The 19,733-nt window shown below is 28.0% G+C and overlaps 4 protein-coding genes across 5 annotated transcripts; all 4 read right to left on the reverse strand.

The window, feature by feature from the left end:
• Positions 1-142: 142 nt before the first annotated feature.
• OCT59_018751 (uncharacterized protein) lies at positions 143-1,599 on the reverse strand. Of its 2 annotated transcripts, XM_066135600.1 has the most exons (4): positions 1,509-1,599; positions 1,373-1,399; positions 848-1,267; positions 143-769 (listed from the first exon to the last, which is right to left on the reverse strand). In XM_066135600.1, exons 2-4 carry the CDS (start codon positions 1,392-1,394, stop codon positions 330-332), a joined length of 882 nt encoding a protein of 293 aa, XP_066004872.1. In that variant the 5' UTR covers positions 1,395-1,399; positions 1,509-1,599; the 3' UTR covers positions 143-329. The 2 variants fall into 2 exon arrangements, with proteins under 2 accessions (XP_066004872.1, XP_066004871.1); XM_066135599.1 differs by having other exon boundaries at positions 144-769; positions 848-1,404; positions 1,509-1,591.
• Positions 1,600-2,174: 575 nt separating this feature from the next.
• OCT59_018752 (uncharacterized protein) lies at positions 2,175-3,789 on the reverse strand. The gene is made up of 3 exons (XM_025314375.2): positions 3,484-3,789; positions 2,936-3,367; positions 2,175-2,859 (listed from the first exon to the last, which is right to left on the reverse strand). Exons 1-3 carry the CDS (start codon positions 3,503-3,505, stop codon positions 2,396-2,398), a joined length of 918 nt encoding a protein of 305 aa, XP_025185174.1. The 5' UTR covers positions 3,506-3,789; the 3' UTR covers positions 2,175-2,395.
• A 3,385-nt stretch (positions 3,790-7,174) lies between these two features.
• Positions 7,175-9,656, reverse strand: OCT59_018753 (uncharacterized protein). The gene is made up of 5 exons (XM_025314374.2): positions 9,419-9,656; positions 9,294-9,320; positions 8,755-9,174; positions 8,026-8,679; positions 7,175-7,961 (listed from the first exon to the last, which is right to left on the reverse strand). The coding sequence occupies exons 2-5, from the start codon at positions 9,313-9,315 to the stop codon at positions 7,576-7,578; spliced, it is 1,482 nt and encodes a 493-aa protein (XP_025185173.2). The 5' UTR covers positions 9,316-9,320; positions 9,419-9,656; the 3' UTR covers positions 7,175-7,575.
• A 3,791-nt stretch (positions 9,657-13,447) lies between these two features.
• Positions 13,448-17,381, reverse strand: OCT59_018754 (uncharacterized protein; the record flags this gene model as incomplete). The annotated part of the gene is made up of 10 exons (XM_066135601.1): positions 13,448-14,077; positions 14,155-14,382; positions 14,464-14,655; positions 14,753-14,975; positions 15,048-15,277; positions 15,393-15,537; positions 15,713-15,809; positions 16,088-16,295; positions 16,485-17,231; positions 17,307-17,381. 10 exons carry the CDS (start codon positions 17,379-17,381, stop codon positions 13,715-13,717), a joined length of 2,508 nt encoding a protein of 835 aa, XP_066004873.1. The 3' UTR covers positions 13,448-13,714.
• Between the last annotated feature and the right edge of the window lie 2,352 nt (positions 17,382-19,733).

Raw genomic sequence — 19,733 nt, forward strand, 5'->3', positions numbered from 1 at the left:
AAAAGTAATCACTAAAATAATTTTATTTAGTTATAAAAATTTAAAATGTAAATTATAATAAATAACTTACCAACTATAGTAATTATAGTAATTAACCAAATAATGCAATTAAAATCATGTGACCATAATTTCTATTTCGATGTAATGCGTTGAAAAATATATGATTTTTTATTGATATAAAAAAAAGGAAAATAAATTATATAAATTGGTCGTGATACACAGAATTGTGTTACAGTGAAATGGTATAATTATACTGAACCATACCAGTTTTTCATTTGCCTACTATACTACTATATATACCTTATACTCTATATATACAAAAAACATTATTATTTCAAAATTATACTTTCCGTTAAATCCACAAATACATACTGATCATCTAATGGATCATCTGTATTTTGTTGAGGGAGATCAACGATATCCTCCGTAATTTTTTTGTCTTGCAACACCTTGACACTCTTGCCAACTCTTCCTTGTTCTTTTAACAACATCGGATATTTCTTAAATAACCAACCCCTTGCTTGTTTCAAATGAGTTTCATTATCAAAATACAAATGAGCAGTTGTTTTATTCACCCATTGAAACTGACATAATAAATTTAAAGCACAATAACATTCCATTATCGGTTCATTTTTCCATTTCCAATTCTTAATTATATCACTACTGATCTCAAAAGTATACCTATTCCTAGGTCCAGTGATATATACGAATGACTTGTAATGAAAATTCAATGATGTATAAGGGAAATTACTAAAGTGTTTAGACTTTCCTGAAATGGGATATAAAGTGATCAGTTTACGTGTCATGTGCCGAGAAATATAAACATATATAAATAATACTTTTATACCTTTATTCCAAAACCATATCTCGATCTCCCAATTCTCTTTTCTGGCCTCTTCTAATGGGACAGAATAGTCGGAATCGCCAGCGACTAATACTAATATTCCTGGATTTTTTCGTATGGTAAGCATAATGTCGCAAGTAAGTCGTGAGTCAACTTTTTTTTCTTTGTTTGATGCGTTTCTTGGGAAAGTTTTGACATTGAACCCATGGTGTTCAGCTCGTCTCCATGCCAATTCATCTTTAGCTGGTGTTGGAGCCGTTTGTGGAGTAGAACCAGCAATGAAAACCCCACCCGATTTTCTTCCATTACAAACTGTTAAGACAAGTCGATTGAGATCGACATTAAAATGATCGTTTGCAATATTAAGTTCACGCGAACCCTCATGAGTGACGTTAGAATAATCGATGAAAATATACACAAGTTCTGCTACAAGGGAAGAGATACTCTGCATAAGTTATTATAAAACTAGTTTGACAAATATAACAATTATGATACCACGTGGGCGAGAACAAAAAAAGGCAAATATACCAGGATCTACTGGTCCTGCCATTTCTGCTAAACTACCAATTAAGAATTGAATTTCGATAGAACATTATGTTCAGTTTACAGGTTTTTTTAGGTCAAAAAAGGAAAAAAAAAAAAATATTAAGGTAGAAACGCTTACTTTTAAACTATTAAATTAACGGTTTGGAGTTATAATCCAGGAATTGGGATAATCCAGCCCGTACACTGTCTCTGAGAAAGAACAAAATATACGAAGTAATTACTTATTAGTAAGGTAAATAAATAATACGTGGAATTATTACAGTTGATCGACGGAATACATATTCAATATGGTGGTTTTAGCGTACGCATACCCAATTAAGGATGTAAAAATGATGTAACCTGATAAATGAGAAAAAATGATCATTGCTTTAACCAGATTTAAATTTGGATGTACGCAACTCCATATGGTGGGAAAATTTATTTAGATTCCAACTAGATAATTATAGAACGTACATCAAGCAAATCATTTATTTCTTGTAACAAATCGTTGAACAATGTTGAACAATCAATAATTATTACAGGGAGTATATATCACTTCAACACCAACAGATTTTCATGATGAAAGACTCGTCGGATCACGAAACAAGTTGGTGATAATTTATTTGATTGGTGCAATCGGTGCTATTAGAAAAAGTTAACCAAATTTTTTAAATTTTGTTTAAATATATATGTTTATCCATTTGAGAAGAATCTTAATGATCGGCGTGGCTTAAAAATTTTGTTTTAAAAAATCATGTGTCCAAAATTTCCGAGAAGCCACCGCATATAAACATTTTTTTATTTTCCGAACAAAATATTTTGATCCTTTATTGAATAAGTTATATGATTTGACTGTGATACATATATTTGTTTAGATATTTATAATTGTTTTACAAAGTGGAATTGTGTATTTATACTAGATTACATCATTTCTATATCTAATATTAATATACTAATGTCAAATACGATAATCTAGATACAGTTATACAATACAAACAAAATACAAAGGATAAATTAAATAAATTATCATTTCAAGGATCCCCCATTAAATAATTGGTTTACCAATGGTTCTTTTGCTGTCTGTTGAGGTAGGTCAACGACAATATCCGAAAATTTTTTGTCTTGAGTGTTGGTATGGTTTCCTTCATGCGGCATCTTATCATTCTTGATATCTTTTCCTAGCTCTTCTACCAACATATTCGGATAATCCTTGGATAACCACCAATTACTTGCATCTTGCAACTGATTTTTGCTATCAAAATACAAATGAGCGGTTGTGCCATTTATCCAGTAAAACTGACACAACAAATTACGAGTAAAATAATATTCCATTATCGGCTCGTTCCTCCATTTCCAACTCTTAATTATATCACCACTAATTTTAAGAACATATTTACTCTTAAGGGGATATATTCTGGTGACATATGCGAAAAACCTATAATGGTCTCTCAAAGATACATGAGGAAAGCTTTTAAAGTTTTTAGCCATTCCTATAGGAAAACAAGTTATCAAATGGTTAATTCTTGCTCATGTGTCCAGAAATATAAATAAATAATATTTTCATACCTTTAGGCCAGGACCATATTTCGACCCCCCATTTCTTCTCTTTGGCCTTGTTTATTGGGGTAGAAAAATCCGAATCGCCAGTAATTAGTATTAATGTACCTGGAGTCTTGGTAAGAATGACCTCCATTATATTGCAAGCAAGATCTACATCAACTCCTTTCTCCTTGTTTGAAGCGTTTCGTGGAAAAGTTTTAACATTGAACCCAAGGTCTTCTGCTCGTTTCCATGACAACTCATCTTTAGCTGGTGTTGAAGCAATTTGTGGAGTAGAACCTGCAATGAAAACCCCACCCAATTTTCTTCCATTACAAACTATTATGACAAGTCGATTAAGATCCACATTAAAAGACTCGTTCTGAAAACTAAGTTCACGCGAACCCTCATGAACGACGTTAGAGTAATCGATGAAAATATATACAAGATCTGAAGTTGCTACAAGAAAGAGATTTTCTGCATAAGTCATAGTATAATAATTATAACAATTATGATACCACACAGGTAAGAATGGGAAAAAGGCTACCAAAAGATTAAATAAAATGCGTACATACCATGGGCTGTTGGTCCTGACATTTCTGCTAGTTATCATATATAATAAAATATGATATACTTTTATTTAATTTATGGTTCCTTTCGACTAAAAAAAAAAGAAGAAATGCTTATTTTTTTTTAACCAAGTAAATGAAAGAAACGGCTTTTTGTAAATCAGGGTTGAACGATTCGGCACGCACACTCTTCTAGTGAAGAAAATGTACGATATAGAATCACAACCCTGATAAAGTTTAATAAGCTTGTGGAGGTTAACGAGTATACTCTGCAAGAGGAGAATTTTCTTGCAAGAGAAGAGAGCGAAATTCTTCGAAAATATGGGGAAAAATGCCGCATATTTCTAGTTATTGGCAACTGGCGTAAAAATAATGTATCACAATATTAAATCAAATATAGAAATTTGAACAATGTAAACCGCAGGGAAAAGAGGCAAGATAACAATGAAAGTAAAAAGTAAATAACGGTTGCATTAATTCCGGTCTCGAAAAGTTTTCTGCGTCACGTGTGTAAATTTATCAACCAATTGTATTGAGGGTCTTTCAGTAGATTACCAAAAAAAAGATAACTTGTATTACAATATTTGCATCTATTGGCGATCATTAGCACATAATTCCCAAATTAGAAGATTTTTCTCGGAATATCATTGACCCAAAAGAAAAGGAAAGAGCCAAAAATAGAGAATGAAGCTAAACTGGTAGTAATGAAGATAAGATAATGTGCAATTAGAATTATTAGAAAGCGTGTTTAATGAACAGATTAATTTTTGATTTAGAATAAACTTCAATTTTTTTTTTTATTACATGAAGCATAAATGAGTAGTTGAGTACATAAATGCGTTTAGAGTTACATATCGAACATGACCTAATTTAGGGATGGACGGAATTAGCGTCCAAAAATATGTAGGGTCTTCTATTATATATGTGTATGTATGTATATATCATAATTGACGTTAATTGACATTAGATCTTGCATTAAATCTATTTGGGGACATTTTATTCCCACGACAGCCATTTTGCGTTCAAACTTTTGTAAAGCATTGGGAGGAAAGGGAAATATGTTACATAAAATCGGGAAAACTTGATCTATCTGCTATTGTCACGCCATCCTGGATTGAAAAAGCAAATAGAGATCGGCCCAATAGTCATTGGTCGACAAGTTTATACTGGATCGGAACCGTTTCTAAACAAAAGATAAATTCGTATGAATCTTATGGAGATTATAAAAAATTACGGACAAACTAATATTTAAATCTCGATTTTTATATGCGTGTATCACTATGCTAAAATTGATTGAGATTTACTCAAGAAGCAAAATCGAGAAATCTTTTGAATACCCTTCAAAGAATTTATTAACAGAAATATGATAATATTTACATTGAGAGATCAAACGCAATACCTCATAGTTGATCTCATATCGCATCGATGATGTACAGTATTATTCTATTGTGAAATCCCGAATCGACTTAACCAAATTTCTAAAAATCTACCTAAAAATAGTTATATATAAGTGGCCTAGTATATATTTAGCAGTTTAATATAATAAAATTACAAATTAAGGTGCTAGCATACATTCTTTTCTGGAAATTTTAGTGGAGATTTCTCGTAAATTCCCATTCATTTTTGAAAATTATTTACCGTCTTGACTTTACAAAATTTGGAAAGTATATTAAGAATACATAAGAATACATGAAAAGATGTTAATTTGTGTATTGAAGCAATCATTGGTGTAAATTATCCTTTTTCTCAACCCGAACAAATCGTTCTTTCCTTATCTTAATACCTTTTTCTGGGTAAAACAGTAAAAAAAAAAATATATAGTTTAGGTAATAATATAACATGTAAAGGCATCCCCCGAAACTTGCTACTCTAATTTTTCATAATTAGTCTTAATTTAGCCAACCGGTAATACAGCAATATTCTATATTTATCTTTCGTAATGTTATCTTTCTAATGCGCAATTGTTATTCTACGACGTACCACAATATAAAGTAATTTTTAGAGACGTAAAAGTTCTAAGTTGGTAGTTGGTTGAACTTTTGCAATGAGGTGAACTATCGAACTTTTTCATGAGGCGAACTATCGAACTTTCGCAAACATCGAACTTTCGAAAGAAGTGACGGAACCATCGAATTTTTGCATGAGGTCCATCGAAACTTTCACAAAGAAGTGAACTATCGAACTTTTGCAATGCAGATATTGTAATACATCATTGCAAAAAAACTAATACCTTAGCGAAACCTTATTTATATTACGACAAGTAAAAAATTTTTGATGACTACATTAAAGTTTAATGTTAAATTGAACATTTTGCATAGTTCCTCATATAATTATTATTCATTCTATCAAGAATATCGATCCAGAATATCTATAATTGGATCATGAAAGAAATGACATAATATATGGCTTGGCTTTTAACAAGCACTTTTTATGTTAATTATGTTTCACTTTGTAAAACAAAAATCTATGTATATGCATTATGAATTACAAGCAGAGTTCAATAAAAAGTGATCCTTTCTTAATTTATGCAGTATAATGAATAAATAGTTTTTTTTTTAAAAAAAAGAATGATTTATATTGTTATGTTTTTTTCCTCCAATATCATGTTTATTTTCAAATATGAAACACCTATCATCATTCGAACTTATCTTAAATCGAAAACGAATTAAAAATACAATCATTGGTTTTAGATTTAAGATTTTTTTTGTTTTTAATTAAGGGGAAAATTTATTTTCAACAAAAATGAGAAACTATTCCATATATATATCATGATGAACATATATTTACAAATAATCAAAAAAGTTCTAAATAGAGAATATATGAATTATGAGTCTATTTGAATTATTGAACTTAATTGACTTATTTTTTTCAATTCGATATTCAATTGAAAATATTATAATAGCAAAAATATATTATTTATTTTAAAAATAAAGAACTTTTCCCGTATATACTATGAACCTTGGATTGATACTGCGTCAATCTAGACGCGTGATTCAATAGATCAGGTGAAGATATGACTGGTTCATTAATTATTTCTGCACAAATACAAGTCATACAATGCGAGTTCGTAAAATATCCAATCACTCCAGTTAATTCATCTTTCAAAAAAACCAGACTTATAATCAATCCTTTTCAATGAATGGATGATTAAATTAAACACGTGTACAGACAGGATGTACTCTGTATAATTCTGGCCCGTAAGTAAACTTCTATTCTAATAAAAGAAGAAGTGAGGACAACCCAAAAATTAATACGGTAAATTCTAAAATTTTAAATTCCGTTGTATTGGATCACATTTTTTTAAAAAAAATATGATTTAATAAATAAAAGTAATAAATTACAATCCCAATTTTGGGGGGAGTGAATAAAAAATATATATATATCTGTTGTAAATATTTATATTTTATTATTGTTACATATTAATTACATTTTAGACCTGGATTTCAAAGGTGGCTCCTTTTCTTATATGCAAATATCTGTTTATCTCTATTTGTATATCTTTGGTTGTTTCCAAACCAATAGTTTCTCGGTAAATGATCCATGTAATAAAAGTTAATCGTCGGATCACGAAACAAGTTGGTGATAATTTATCGGTGCAAATAGAATGTAATTTGTATTTGTTAGAAAAAGTTTACCAAATTTTTTAAAATATATGTTTATAGATCCATCTTAATGATCGGCGTGGCTTAAAAATTTTGTTTTAAAAAATCAACATATAAACATTTTTTTATTATCCGAATACTAAATAGTTATATGATTTGGCTGTAATACATAGATAAACAGTCAACCCTCTCTATCTATGCACGTATTATATATCTTTTCTCTCTAAATGCACGGTTTTTCAAATTTTCATTATGATCCCAAGGGGAGAGTTAACTGTTTATAATTGTTTTACAAAGTGGAATTGTGTATTTATACTAGATTACACCATTTCTATAACTAATATTACGCACAGTACCCGGTATTTTGCAAATTTCGGGGTTTGGCCCTGTATCCCTATTACGCGAATTTTTACTATTAATAAAGAGTGTTTAAAACTTATAAAATAATTAGGGTATTGTTACATGTCACACCTAAAAATATTTGTTGATAATAAGATCAACGATGAATCTGTCTTCTTTTTTTAGAGGTACTAGGGATACTATGGCCCGTTTTGTTTTGAATGCTGGTATGGTTTCCTTCATGCGGCAGCTTATCATTCTTGATATCTTTTCCTAGCTTTTCTATCAACATATCCTTCGATTTCCACCAATTACTTGCATGTTGCAACTGATTTTCGCTACTAAAATACAAATGAGCGATTGTGTCATCTATCCAGTAAAACTGACATAACAAATTATGAGTAAAATAATATTCCATTATCGGCTCGTTCCTCAGTCTCCGATCCTTAATTATATCAACACTAATTTTAAGAACATATTTACTCTTCAGGGGATATGTTCCGGTAACATATGCGAAAGACCTATAATGGTCTCTCGCCATTCCTATAGGAAAACAAGTTATCAAATGGTTAATTCTTGCTCATGTGCCCTAATAACATTTTCATACCTTTAGGCCAGGAACATTTTTCGACCTTCCATTTCTTCTCTTTGGCCTTTTTTATTGCGGTAGAAAAATTCGAACCGTCAGTAATTAGTATTAATGTACCTGGATTCTCGAAATAAGTGACATCCATTATACTGCAAGCAAGATGTACATCAGCTCCCTTCTCTTTGTTTAAAGCTTTTCGTGAAAAAGTTTTAACATCGAGTCCAAGGTCTTCTATCCGTTCCCGCGACAACTCTTCTTTAGGTGGTGTTGAAGCCGCTTGTGGAGTAGAACCAACAATGTTGTTTTGAATGTTGGTATGGTTTCCTTCATGTAGCATCTTATCATTCTTGATATCTTTTCCTAGCTTTTCTACCAACATATCCGGATAATCCTTCGATTTCCACCAATTACTTGCATCTTGCAACTGATCTTCTCTTTTAAAATACAAATGAGCGGTTGTGTCATTTATCCAGTAAAACTGACACAACAATTTACGAGTACAATAATATTCCATTATCGGTCCGTCCTTCCATTCCCAACTTTTAATTATATTACCACTAATTTTAAGAACAAACTTATCCTTCGGGGGACGTTTTCTGGCGATATATACGAAAGACAAATAATGGACTTTCAAAGATACATAAGGAAAGCTTTTAAAGGTTTTAGCCATTCCTATAGGAAAACAAGTTATCATATGGTTAATTCTTGCTCATGTGTCCATAAATATAAATAAATAATATTTCATACCTTTAGGCCAAGACCATATTTCGACTCCCCATTTCTTCTCTTTGGCCTGGTTTACTGGTTCAGAAAAATCCGAATCGCCGGTAATTAGTATTAATGTGCCTGGAATCTTGGTAAACATGACCGTCTTTATTTCGCAAGCAAGATGTACATCAACTCCTTCCTCTTTGTTAAAAGCGTTTCGTGGAAAAATTTCAACATTGAACCCATGATGGTGTTCAGCTCGTCGCCATGCCAATTCATCTTTAGCTGGTGTTGGAGTAGAACCAGCAATGAAAACCCCACCCAGTTTTCTTTCATTACAAACTGTTGTGACAAGTCGATTAAGATCCACATTAAAAGACTCGTTTGGAAAACTACATTCACGCGAACCCTCATGAACGACGTTAGAGTAATCGATGAAAATGTATACAAGATCTGAAGCTGCTACAAGAAAGAGATTTTCTGCATCAGTCATAATAAGACAAGTATAACAATTATGATACCACACAGGTAAGAACGGAAAAAAGGCTACCAAAAGACTAAATAAAATGCGTGCATACCATAGACTGTTGGTTCTGGCATTTCTGCTTGTTATCATATATAATAAAATATGATATACTTTAATTTAATTTATGGTTCCTTTCGACTAAAAAAAAAAAAAATTTGTTGGAGAAGAAATGCTTACTTTTTTTTTATCCAAGTAAATGGAAAAAACGGCTTTTTGTAAGTCAGGGTTGGTTGAATGATACCACTCGAACACTTTTCTAATAGTAAAGAGAACGATACCACCCCAACACTCTTCTAGTGAAGAGAATGATATCAAACACTCTTCTAGTGAAGAAAAATGCACAAATAGAATCGCCAACCCTGATAAAGTTTAACAAGCTTAACGAGGAGAAAGAAAGAGAGGGAAATTTTTCGATAATGTGGGGGAAATATGCCGCATATTTCTAGTTATTGGCAACTGGCGTAATAATGTATCACAATATTAAATCAAATATAGAAATTTGAACAATGTAAATCGTAGGGAAAAGAGGCAAGATGACAATGAAAGTGGAAGTAAATAACGGTTGCATTTAATTCCGGTCTCGAATGTTTTTCTGAGTCACGTGTGTAAATTTATCAACCAATTGTATTGACATGTTACTAGGGTTGATTACCAAAAAAAACGATAACTGATATCTTGTATTACAATATTGCATCTATTGGCGATCAATTCCCATATTAGAAGATTTTCTCGGAATATCGTTGACCCAAAAGAAAAGGAAAGAGCCAAAAATAGAAAATGAAGCTAAACTGGTAGTAATTAAGATAAGATAATGTGCAATTAGAATTATTAGAAAGCGTGTTTAATGAACAAATTAATTTTTGATTTAGAATAAACTTCAATTTTTTTTTTTACATGAAGTAAGAGTGCATAAATAAGTAGTTGAGTACATAAATGCGTTTAGAGTTACATATCGAACATGACCTAATTTAGGGTTGGACTCTGTCGTGTCGGGATTAGCGTCCAAAAATATGTAGGGTCTTCTATTATATATGTGTATGTATGTATATATCATAATTGACGTTAATTGACATTAGATCTTGCATTAAATCTATCTAGGGACATTTTATTCCCACGACAGCCATTTTGCGTTCAAACTTTTGTAAAGCATTGATTTATGAACGAGGAAGGGAAATATGTTACTTAATTTGAACATAAAATCGGGAAAACTTGATCTATTGATTGTCACACGCAATCCTGGATTGAAAAAGCAAAAAGAGATCGGCCCAATGACTATTGGTCGACAAGTTTATACTGGATCGGAACCGTTTCTAAACAAAAGATAAATTCGTATGAATCTTATGGAGTATAAAAAATTAGGTTACGGTACATTTCGCCGAAAGGACGTTTCACCGAAAAATAGGGCCAACATTATGCAGATCCCGAAAGAGTTTATTCGACTTAACCAAATTTCTAAAAATCTACCTAAAAATAGTTATATATAAATGGAAGATTACGCCTAGTATATATTTAGCATTTAATATAATAAAATTACAAATTAAGGACTTAAGGTGTTAGTATACGGGTTTTCCAAGATTTAATTATAATAAAATTAAAGTGCTAGCATATAATTTAAACTAATCCAATACTTTATTTAAAATTATTTAATTATTTAAATATTTTAGTTGGTAAGTTATTAATTTTATTTAATATATACACGTAAATATTCCCATATAATTTAAACTATTTTTTCTGGAAACTTTAATGGAGATTTCTCGTAAATTCCCATTCATTTTTGAAAATTATTCACCGTCTTGACTTTACAAAATTTGGAAAGTATATTAAGAATACATGAAAAGATGTTAATTTGTGTATATCATAAAGAATTGAAGCAATCATTGGTGTAAATTATCCTTTTTCTCAAACCGAACAAATCGTTCTTTCCTTATCTTAATACTTATAGACTTCTTTTTCTGGGTAAAACAGTAAAAAAAAAATATATAGTTTAGGTAATAATATAACAATATAACATGTAAAGGCATCCCTCGAAACTTGCTACTCTAATTTTTCATAATTAGTCTTAATTTAGCCAACCGGTAATGCAGCAATATTCTATATTTATCTTTCGTAATGTTATCTGTCTAATGCGCAATTGTTATTCTACGACGTACCACAATATAAAGTAATTTTTAGAGACGTAAAATTTCCGACTAAGTTGGTAATTGGTTGAACTTTTGCAATGAGGTGAACTATCGAACTTTTGCATGAGGCGAACTATCGAACTTTCGAAAGAAGTGAACCATCGAACTTTTGCATGAGGTCCATCGAACTTTCACAAAGAAGTGAACTATCGAACTTTTGCAATGCAGATATTGTAATACATCATTGCAAAAAAACTAATACCTTAGCTTTTTTTAGAATTCCGAGAAACCTTATTTACATTATCGAAGAGTAAAAAAAAAAATTTTTGATGATTACATTAAAGTTTAATGTTTTAATTGAAAAATTTTGCTCCTCATATAATTATTATTCGTTCTATCAAGAATATCTATCCAGAACATCTATAATTGGATCATGAAAGAAATGACATAATATATGGCTTGGCTTTTAACAAACACTTTTTATGTTTAATTATGTTTCACTTTATAAAACAAAAAAAAAACAAAAAAATCTTACAGTTAATGTAATATGCATTATGAATTACAAGCAGAAAGTTTCAATTAAAAAAAAAAGTGATCCTTTCTTAATTTATGCAGTATAATTAATAAATAGTTTTTATTTTTTGGTTTAAAAAAAAAAGAACGATTTTAATATTGTTTTATATATATATATATATATATTATATTATTCCTCCAATATCATGTTTACAAAATATGAAACACCTATCATCATTCGAACTTTATCCGATTTTTTAAGATTATTATTTTTTTTTTTGTTTTTAATTAAGGGGAAAATTTATTTTCAACAAAAAAAAATGAGAAACTATTCCATATATATATCATGATGAACATATATATTTATATATATTTACAAAATAATCAAAAGTTCTAAATAGAATCATGAGTCTATTTTGAATTATTTGAACTTTAATTGGACTTTTTTATTTTTATTTTTCAGTTTCGATATTAATATTCAATTGAAAAAAATATTATAACAAGCAAAAAAAAATTATATTATTTATTTTAAAAAAATAAAGAACATACTAATGAACCTTTTTGAATTGATACTGCGTCAAAATCTAAAAACGCGTGATTTAATAGATCAAGGTGAAGATATGACTGGTTCATTGATTATTTTCTGCAACAAACACAATACACAAGTCATACAATATACAATGCGAGTTCATAAAAATATCCAATCATTCCAGTTAATTCATCTTTCAGTTAAAAACAAAAAAAACCAAACTTATAATCAATCCTTTTCAATGAATGGATGATTAAATTAAACATTACATATACAGACAGGATGTTTACTCTGTATAATTCTGGCCTGTAAGTATTAAGTAAATTTTTTTTTTCACTATTCTAATAAAAGAAAAAGTGAGGATAACACAAAAAATTAATACGGTAAAATTCTAAAAAATTTAAAATTCTGTTGTATTGGATTACCATTTTTTTTTTTTTTAAAAAAAAAATAGGATTTAATAAATAAAAATAGGATTTAATAAATAAAAAATATGATTTAATAAATAAAAAATAAATTACTTTGCATTCAATCACAATTTTGGGGGAGAGAAAATATTTCTGTTGTAAATATTTATATTTTATTATTGTTACCATATTGGCATATACCTCTTTTTTTTTTTTTTTTAATTAAACATTTTAGACCCTTTTTTTAGTTGTTAACCAATTCTGGATTTCAAAGGTGGCTCCTTTAATGCTACACTCCATGTAATAAAAGTTACGTTTTTTACTGTTGGCAACATTAAAAACATCATAATTTCAGCAGGATGTACATTAATAAATTAATTAACTTGCACACGGAATGTATAAACTCAGATTGTCCATTCCCATTCAAATAATAAATCTCCTAGTGTTATCACTGTGTCACCGAAATACGAAATAATCGCATCATAATTTCGGCCTAAATTTTTTTATCGAAAAAAAGGTATTAAATCCTTAAAGAAAAAAAAAGTTGAATTGCTCGACGCGTTTTTATAAGAAATGGTCGTTTATGGTCGAGATAACAAATAAATTTCATAAAATATATATACATGTATAATATTAATTTTTAATTTTTAACTTTTCATATAGATTCTTTTATTAAATCTTTTTTTTTCTTTTTTAAAATTGAAAAATGTGATTTTATGTTTTTTTAATATGAATTGTGTATGTATGGATTTTTTTTTAAAAACTATCCATATACAAAATATTTTAAATACAAAATAAAACTAACTTGCCCTTCTTTTTTTGAAAAAAAAAAAATGATAAATGACTACATGGGTTTTCATTCCAGATATTATTTCCCATTACAATAATTATCATTTTTTTTTTACTAACTTAATTGTTGACCACCTCCATTTTCATCATTATTATTGTTACCATTTTCACTATTATTATATTCTTTTAATTTATGATTTCCATTCATACGATGATTTCCGTTATATTGTCTATTATAACTTTCATCTTTTCCGTAATTCTTATTACTACTAATGGACAGATTTTCGTCGTCATCAAAAAAATCTATGCTATTCAAATTTAATAATAAAGTTCTTAAAAATGCTTGCTCATATTTTGTATTTTCAAATATTACAGCCAAATTTTCTGAAGGGCACCTTAAAAAATTTGGTGCAAATACCATAGCTAGATTATGTACATTCATTTTTGTCATTTTAGCTATTTGAGGATTCGCAAATTTCTGTTTGATATAAAATAAAAGTTAGCGTTTAAAAAGCCAACGTTTAAAATACCATTCAAAAAATTTATTTTACTTACTTGTAAGAAATCAATAGTGTAGACAACAACTCTTTGATTAATTAAAGGTAATTGTTTGACAATTTCAACGGCTCTGGCATCTTCAGAATATCTTATACATTTTTCATAAAATTTGTTAGGTATAAGTGGTTCCGCTAAATCTCTCAACCAAAGTTTTAGTAAAGATGATGGTACATTTGGATCTGTTATACCGCTCATGTCATATCTATTTTTTTCTATCCTCAATTTCTAATTAACCAAAAAGGGAATATTAAGGAATGTTAAGGGGTGTCAAATTTCTTAAAAGTTTTTTATATCGAGGAAACTTACCAATTCGGTTACATAATCAGCATCACCAGGTACACGAAATATTCCTTCGCTAGATTGACCATTTAATTCTAAAATAGAATTTGAAAGAAATGGTAATATTCTAGGTATTTTAAGATGTGGGAAAGATTTTGCTTGTAAATTCATTATAAATTCCAATGTCTCTCCAAACACTGAAGGATGGAATGGTGCTTCCTATATATTTAAGGAAAATTATAAAACACGCATATATTATATATATATTATATATTTAAAGTTTTTTTTTTTTGAAGATAATTAATTGTAAACTTACTCTAGCCCTCTCAATTTCAGATAATGTAAGTACTTTACCACGTGGACCACGTTTACATATTTTCGTCAGACGATTATGTACATGTTTACTCAATATATCAATTTGATTAGCATAAGTAAAATGTTCCATAATAAATTGCATTAAATATGCTTCGAAATTTTTTGAGGGAGGAAATGTAACTGCTATCACGCATAACAATTCCCAACCTTTCCTTATACTTTCACTAAATTAAAATAAAATCATCAAAAAATTAATCTTTTAATCTTTTCTCAAATATTTAATAATGATTACTTACCTATGAGGATTCTCATTTAATTGTTTACAAATTTGTACATAAATTTCATCTCTTAATTCTCCATGTGATATTCCACGATCTAATAACCATTGTATATCTTCTAATACATTGATAGGACCATTCCTTCCTTTTGATCGATCACCCATTATACGTTGAATGACCTTAAAACACTTTATTGCATCTTTTTGTATATTAGTATTAAGTGTCATCAAAGGTTGACTAATTAAATCCTATATATAAAAAAGTATAAAAAAGTTAAAAAAGTTAAAAAAGTTTAAAAAAAAAGTATAAAAAAGGGGTGAGTAACAAAACATTTAATAATTCACAAATATTAATAATTATTACCTTTTGAAACAACAACATTTTCTCTACTGGAACTTTTCTTCTGAATATTCCTTTTTTATGAGTAGTAAAATATTTTCTTGCAAATCCATCAATTCTAAATTTACTTATATCTTCTTGTAATTCAGGTGGTAAAGTTATAACCTCCCTATTTTTAAAACGGGATAAAAATGGTATCAATATATTTGAAGGCATATTTCCTACTTTCAATTATTTTATTCTTTTCCAAAAGAGAAAGAGAGAGAGAGAAAAAAAAAAGAGTATAAAAAAAAAAATAAATAATTTTCATTTTTTAATAAGAAACATTCTATAAATTGACATACCCGGTACTTAATTTCCTTGTATGTATTTTATAAGCTGGCTTTTTGCGTTGTAAATCTTGATATAAATTCCCAGTTGGTTTCATTGCAGTTGCAGCGTCTGAAACAAGTTAATAATAATAAATCAAAATATAAATTAAAACAAAATTCGACAAATCAGATCAACTAATACATATAAAGTACAATCATTAAAAAAAAAAAAAATATTTTTTTTTATATAATTTAGAAAATAAGGTAATATAAGGTGACACATATGTAATGCAATGCACGATTATAAAAATTATGTCATACAGCCTCAAAATTTACATTCTAAACTATAAAAAACTATAATTTCATTTATGAATAATGGAAAAAAAATATATATATTACTAAACTTACCGAAATTTACCACAGGATTGCTTATACCAGTTTTACGTGCTTTATCAGCAGCAATTGAAGATTTATTAGGGGGAATAATCTTGAAAGATTGCTGTTGCATATTTACATACGATTCGATCCCATTATTAACTGCATTTGGTGGAGTTATTGGACGAGAAGCTGAAGTTGATGTTGAAGAATTTTGCGATTCTGAAAGTTTTACTTGTCCCTTAAAAAGAAAAAAGAAAAAAAAAATTCAATTTAGCTTGAAAAAATTTTAACAGATATTTATATATACATATATATATGTATATTGTAATTATCTATAACATTCAAATTCAATAAATTCAATGATCTTTTTTTTTTCATGATCTTTTTAAAAAAAAAACAACATGGGACAAGATCATAATTATTTTACCTGTGATGATTTATCATTATTATTGTCATTGATTAAAGTATTTGAAGAATTTAAAGAATTTTTAGAATGATCAATTTTCAAATCAACATCACGTGATGAAGATTTTATAGGAGAAGCAGGAGTAGTAGTAATAATAGTATTATTAGTGGTATGATTAACAGTATTATTAATGGTATTGTTTGTGATATTATTAGGGATATTATTAGGGGTATTATTAGAGGAGTTATTTGTGGAGTTAATGGTAGTGTTATTAGTAGTGTTATTAGTAGTGTTCTTGTAAGTGTTCTCGGAAGTGTTCATGGTAGAATTTTTATAATCATCATTATTATTAATGGTAATATGATTGTTATGATTAATATTATTATTATTATGAAAAACAAAATCATCTTGTTGATTATTATAATTTTTTAAAGGGGGAACAACATGTTGATGATTATGATTATGATGATGATTAGGAGATAATAATAAACCCGAAGCTCTTTGTTTTGAATCTTTTCCAATATCAATAATAGTATCATCATCTTGAGCGAATACAACTGATAATCTTTTTCCAATTGAAGAATTTTGAATCTTTTTTAAAGGAATAATTGTTCCAGTGGAAGGTAAATCCCAACCAGTTTGACCATTAGTCGTATTATAATAATAAGGTAAATTATGATTATCATCCCATAATTCCCACCATTCTATTCCTAATACTGGATGTAAAGATACATTTCTTGGTTTTTCTAATAAACATTCTCCTGTTGACTACAAAGAAAAAAAAAGGTGAAATTTTTTTTTTCTTTGTATGCGTTTAAATAATGATTGATGAAAAATACTTACTGGATTAGCATAAAATACCGTATCTAATTGAGGATCTCTTATTTGAACCCAAGAATCAGTAATAACTGTAGCCATATTTTATTTTATAAATTGTGGAAAGTTAATAAAATATTTAAAAAATTCAAATTTTTTAACCACAATAATTTATATATATATATGAGATATATATATAGTATTACGTATATTATAATTATTTGAAAGCATGTATAAAAAAGCAAATGATTAAAAATAAAAAATGATAATTTTTTTTTTCCAGCGATAAAAAAATAAAAAATATTTTTTTTTATTTGAACATAATGAACGGGAAAAAAAAAAAATTTTTTTTTTAACTTTAGTAAAAGAAAAAAAAATAAAAAGAAAAGCAAGAAAAAAAATTTGTGAAAAAAATAAATAAAATAAAGTTTATATTTATATATATAAAAATATTTACAATAACAGTTAATAAAAAAAACCGGTTGTTTTAAAGTAATAATATATATATAAGGCAAATATAATAACTTTGTTAATTGATTGATAATACAGATAGATGCATTGCACAAGTTTTGAGTATTTGGATTTGGGACTTTTTTTTTTTTGTTGTACCACGTAATGATATAATTCATTCAAATTATTTTAAGAGTGATAATATAAAAAAAAAAATTAACCCCGAGAATCGTGGAGAAAAATTCCTTTTTAACATTTTAACCGTGTTAAATTTTTTAAAGAAATTATAAATTAACTCTTAAATTAAAAAAATCATAATAAGAGAAAATTATCGGATAATGATTGATGATTGATGATTGATATACAATTAATTTAAATTACACATTAACTTTCGTAATACGAAAGAAAAAATACAAAAATACAATACTCTTAAAACGGAAAATACGGGAAGAATAAAAAGAAAAAAACTGAATGGTTTCATGTGGATCCAAAAAAAAAAGATTGTCCATTTCGGGATAGTGAACTAATTTACTTATTATTTATGATTTTTTCTTTTTCCTATTTATGACAATTAGATCGACTATCTTATAATTAATAAAAAGGGTAATTAATATATAAAAAAGAAAATCATTGTTAAAATAAAAAATTAATTATCTTGTTTACCCAAAAAATTATCTTATTATTTAAATATTTGAGGGAAGTGGTCCGTATGCTCCGTTTGTCCTTTCCGTATGTCCGTTGTGAAGCGTAACTGCGCTTTATTATAGTAAGTCCGATATAAATCTATAAATCATCTAAAAATATATAAACTCGATTCCTCTTTTAGAAAGTAAACAAATATATAAATAAAAGGTAATATAACTTGAGAATGACGCCACTAATCACTTAAAATAATTTTTATGCAAAGGTTACCATGTTACCATGTGCCTAAATTTAAATTATTACTTTTTAACTTTAATTCGTCGTTATTATCTCGTGATATTAAATAATCTTTATTGATGCATAATTTTGCATAAAATATTGTTTTTTTATTTTTATTTTTTATTTTTTATTTTATTTTATTTTTTTTTTTAGTATAAATTTTTTTTTCGGTTTTTCATTTTATCAAAATTTTCGCTTACCTCCGGTCATGTTTAACTCTAAAATAACAATGTCACTTATTTATTTATTTATTATTTATTTCTTTTAAGCAACTTTTTTTACATAACATGACATCACATTTCGGTGCATATCGACATGAGGTTGATCCTGTTTCATTGGTTCTAATTTTATAATAACCGAAATTTCTATTTTGGTTTTTTTTTTGGTTTTAAGCTTTGAATTTTCTCCTTATCTTTTCACCAATCCCCCCTAATTTTCTATTTACATAATATTCCGGATGTGGGATGATATTTCTTCCATATGATTCATAATTTTCGTATGATCGTTTGTGTGTTACCCTGTTTTCCCATATTACTTTCTTATCATTTCCCTTATAATTTTCATTTTATCTCATGCGTCTCTTTACTCTGATATATTATCTATATTTGATTATGTACATGATCTTAGGTTTTTTATTAATAGGATTAAAAATTATTATAAAAATAAATTTTTACTATATTGTGTAATACAAATTTATTATAATAAAATTAATAAATTCTTCCTCAAAATCATTCATTGTTATGTCATGTTATGTCAACATTGAAATGTCAACATTGAAATGTCCAACATTGAAATGTCAAAAGTTCTCTTTACCGCGGAATCACTTATTTGATATGCCGCATTACAAAAGGGATGTCGGGAAGGAGCTCTGTATATCTCTCCCGACAACAATAATGTTATCTGTTGGTTTATGATCGGAAAGGGTAATACAATATTTGAATTCAAGTTTAAAGGCACATGAGGGATTACCAAGATTGATTTATTTGAAATAAATTTCCAAAGAAAATATCATACAAACTTTTAATTAAAGTGTATCACTTTTGATAAAACATTTATCATTCTGATTCATAAATCTATGTTTGT

Source organism: Rhizophagus irregularis, chromosome 28, assembly GCF_026210795.1.
Source record: "Rhizophagus irregularis chromosome 28, complete sequence".
Classification (NCBI taxonomy): Eukaryota; Fungi; Glomeromycota; class Glomeromycetes; order Glomerales; family Glomeraceae; genus Rhizophagus; species Rhizophagus irregularis.

Excerpts from the sequence above, each read along its gene's own strand:
- OCT59_018752 (XM_025314375.2), bottom strand. The coding sequence starts at position 3,505 with ATGTCAGGACCAACAGCCCATG. Across the intron at positions 3,368-3,483 it reads GTCAGGACCAACAGCCCATG|CAACTTCAGATCTTGTATAT; the intron begins GTATGTACGCAT and ends TCTTTCTTGTAG. Across the intron at positions 2,860-2,935 it reads AATATGGTCCTGGCCTAAAG|GAATGGCTAAAAACTTTAAA; the intron begins GTATGAAAATAT and ends GTTTTCCTATAG.
- OCT59_018753 (XM_025314374.2), bottom strand. The coding sequence starts at position 9,315 with ATGCCAGAACCAACAGTCTATG. Across the intron at positions 9,175-9,293 it reads GCCAGAACCAACAGTCTATG|CTTCAGATCTTGTATACATT; the intron begins GTATGCACGCAT and ends TTCTTGTAGCAG. Across the intron at positions 7,962-8,025 it reads AAAATGTTCCTGGCCTAAAG|GAATGGCGAGAGACCATTAT; the intron begins GTATGAAAATGT and ends GTTTTCCTATAG.
- OCT59_018751 (XM_066135599.1), bottom strand. The coding sequence starts at position 1,295 with ATGCAGAGTATCTCTTCCCTTGTAGCAGAACTTGTGTATATTTTCATC. Across the intron at positions 770-847 it reads GATATGGTTTTGGAATAAAG|GAAAGTCTAAACACTTTAGT; the intron begins GTATAAAAGTAT and ends ATCCCATTTCAG.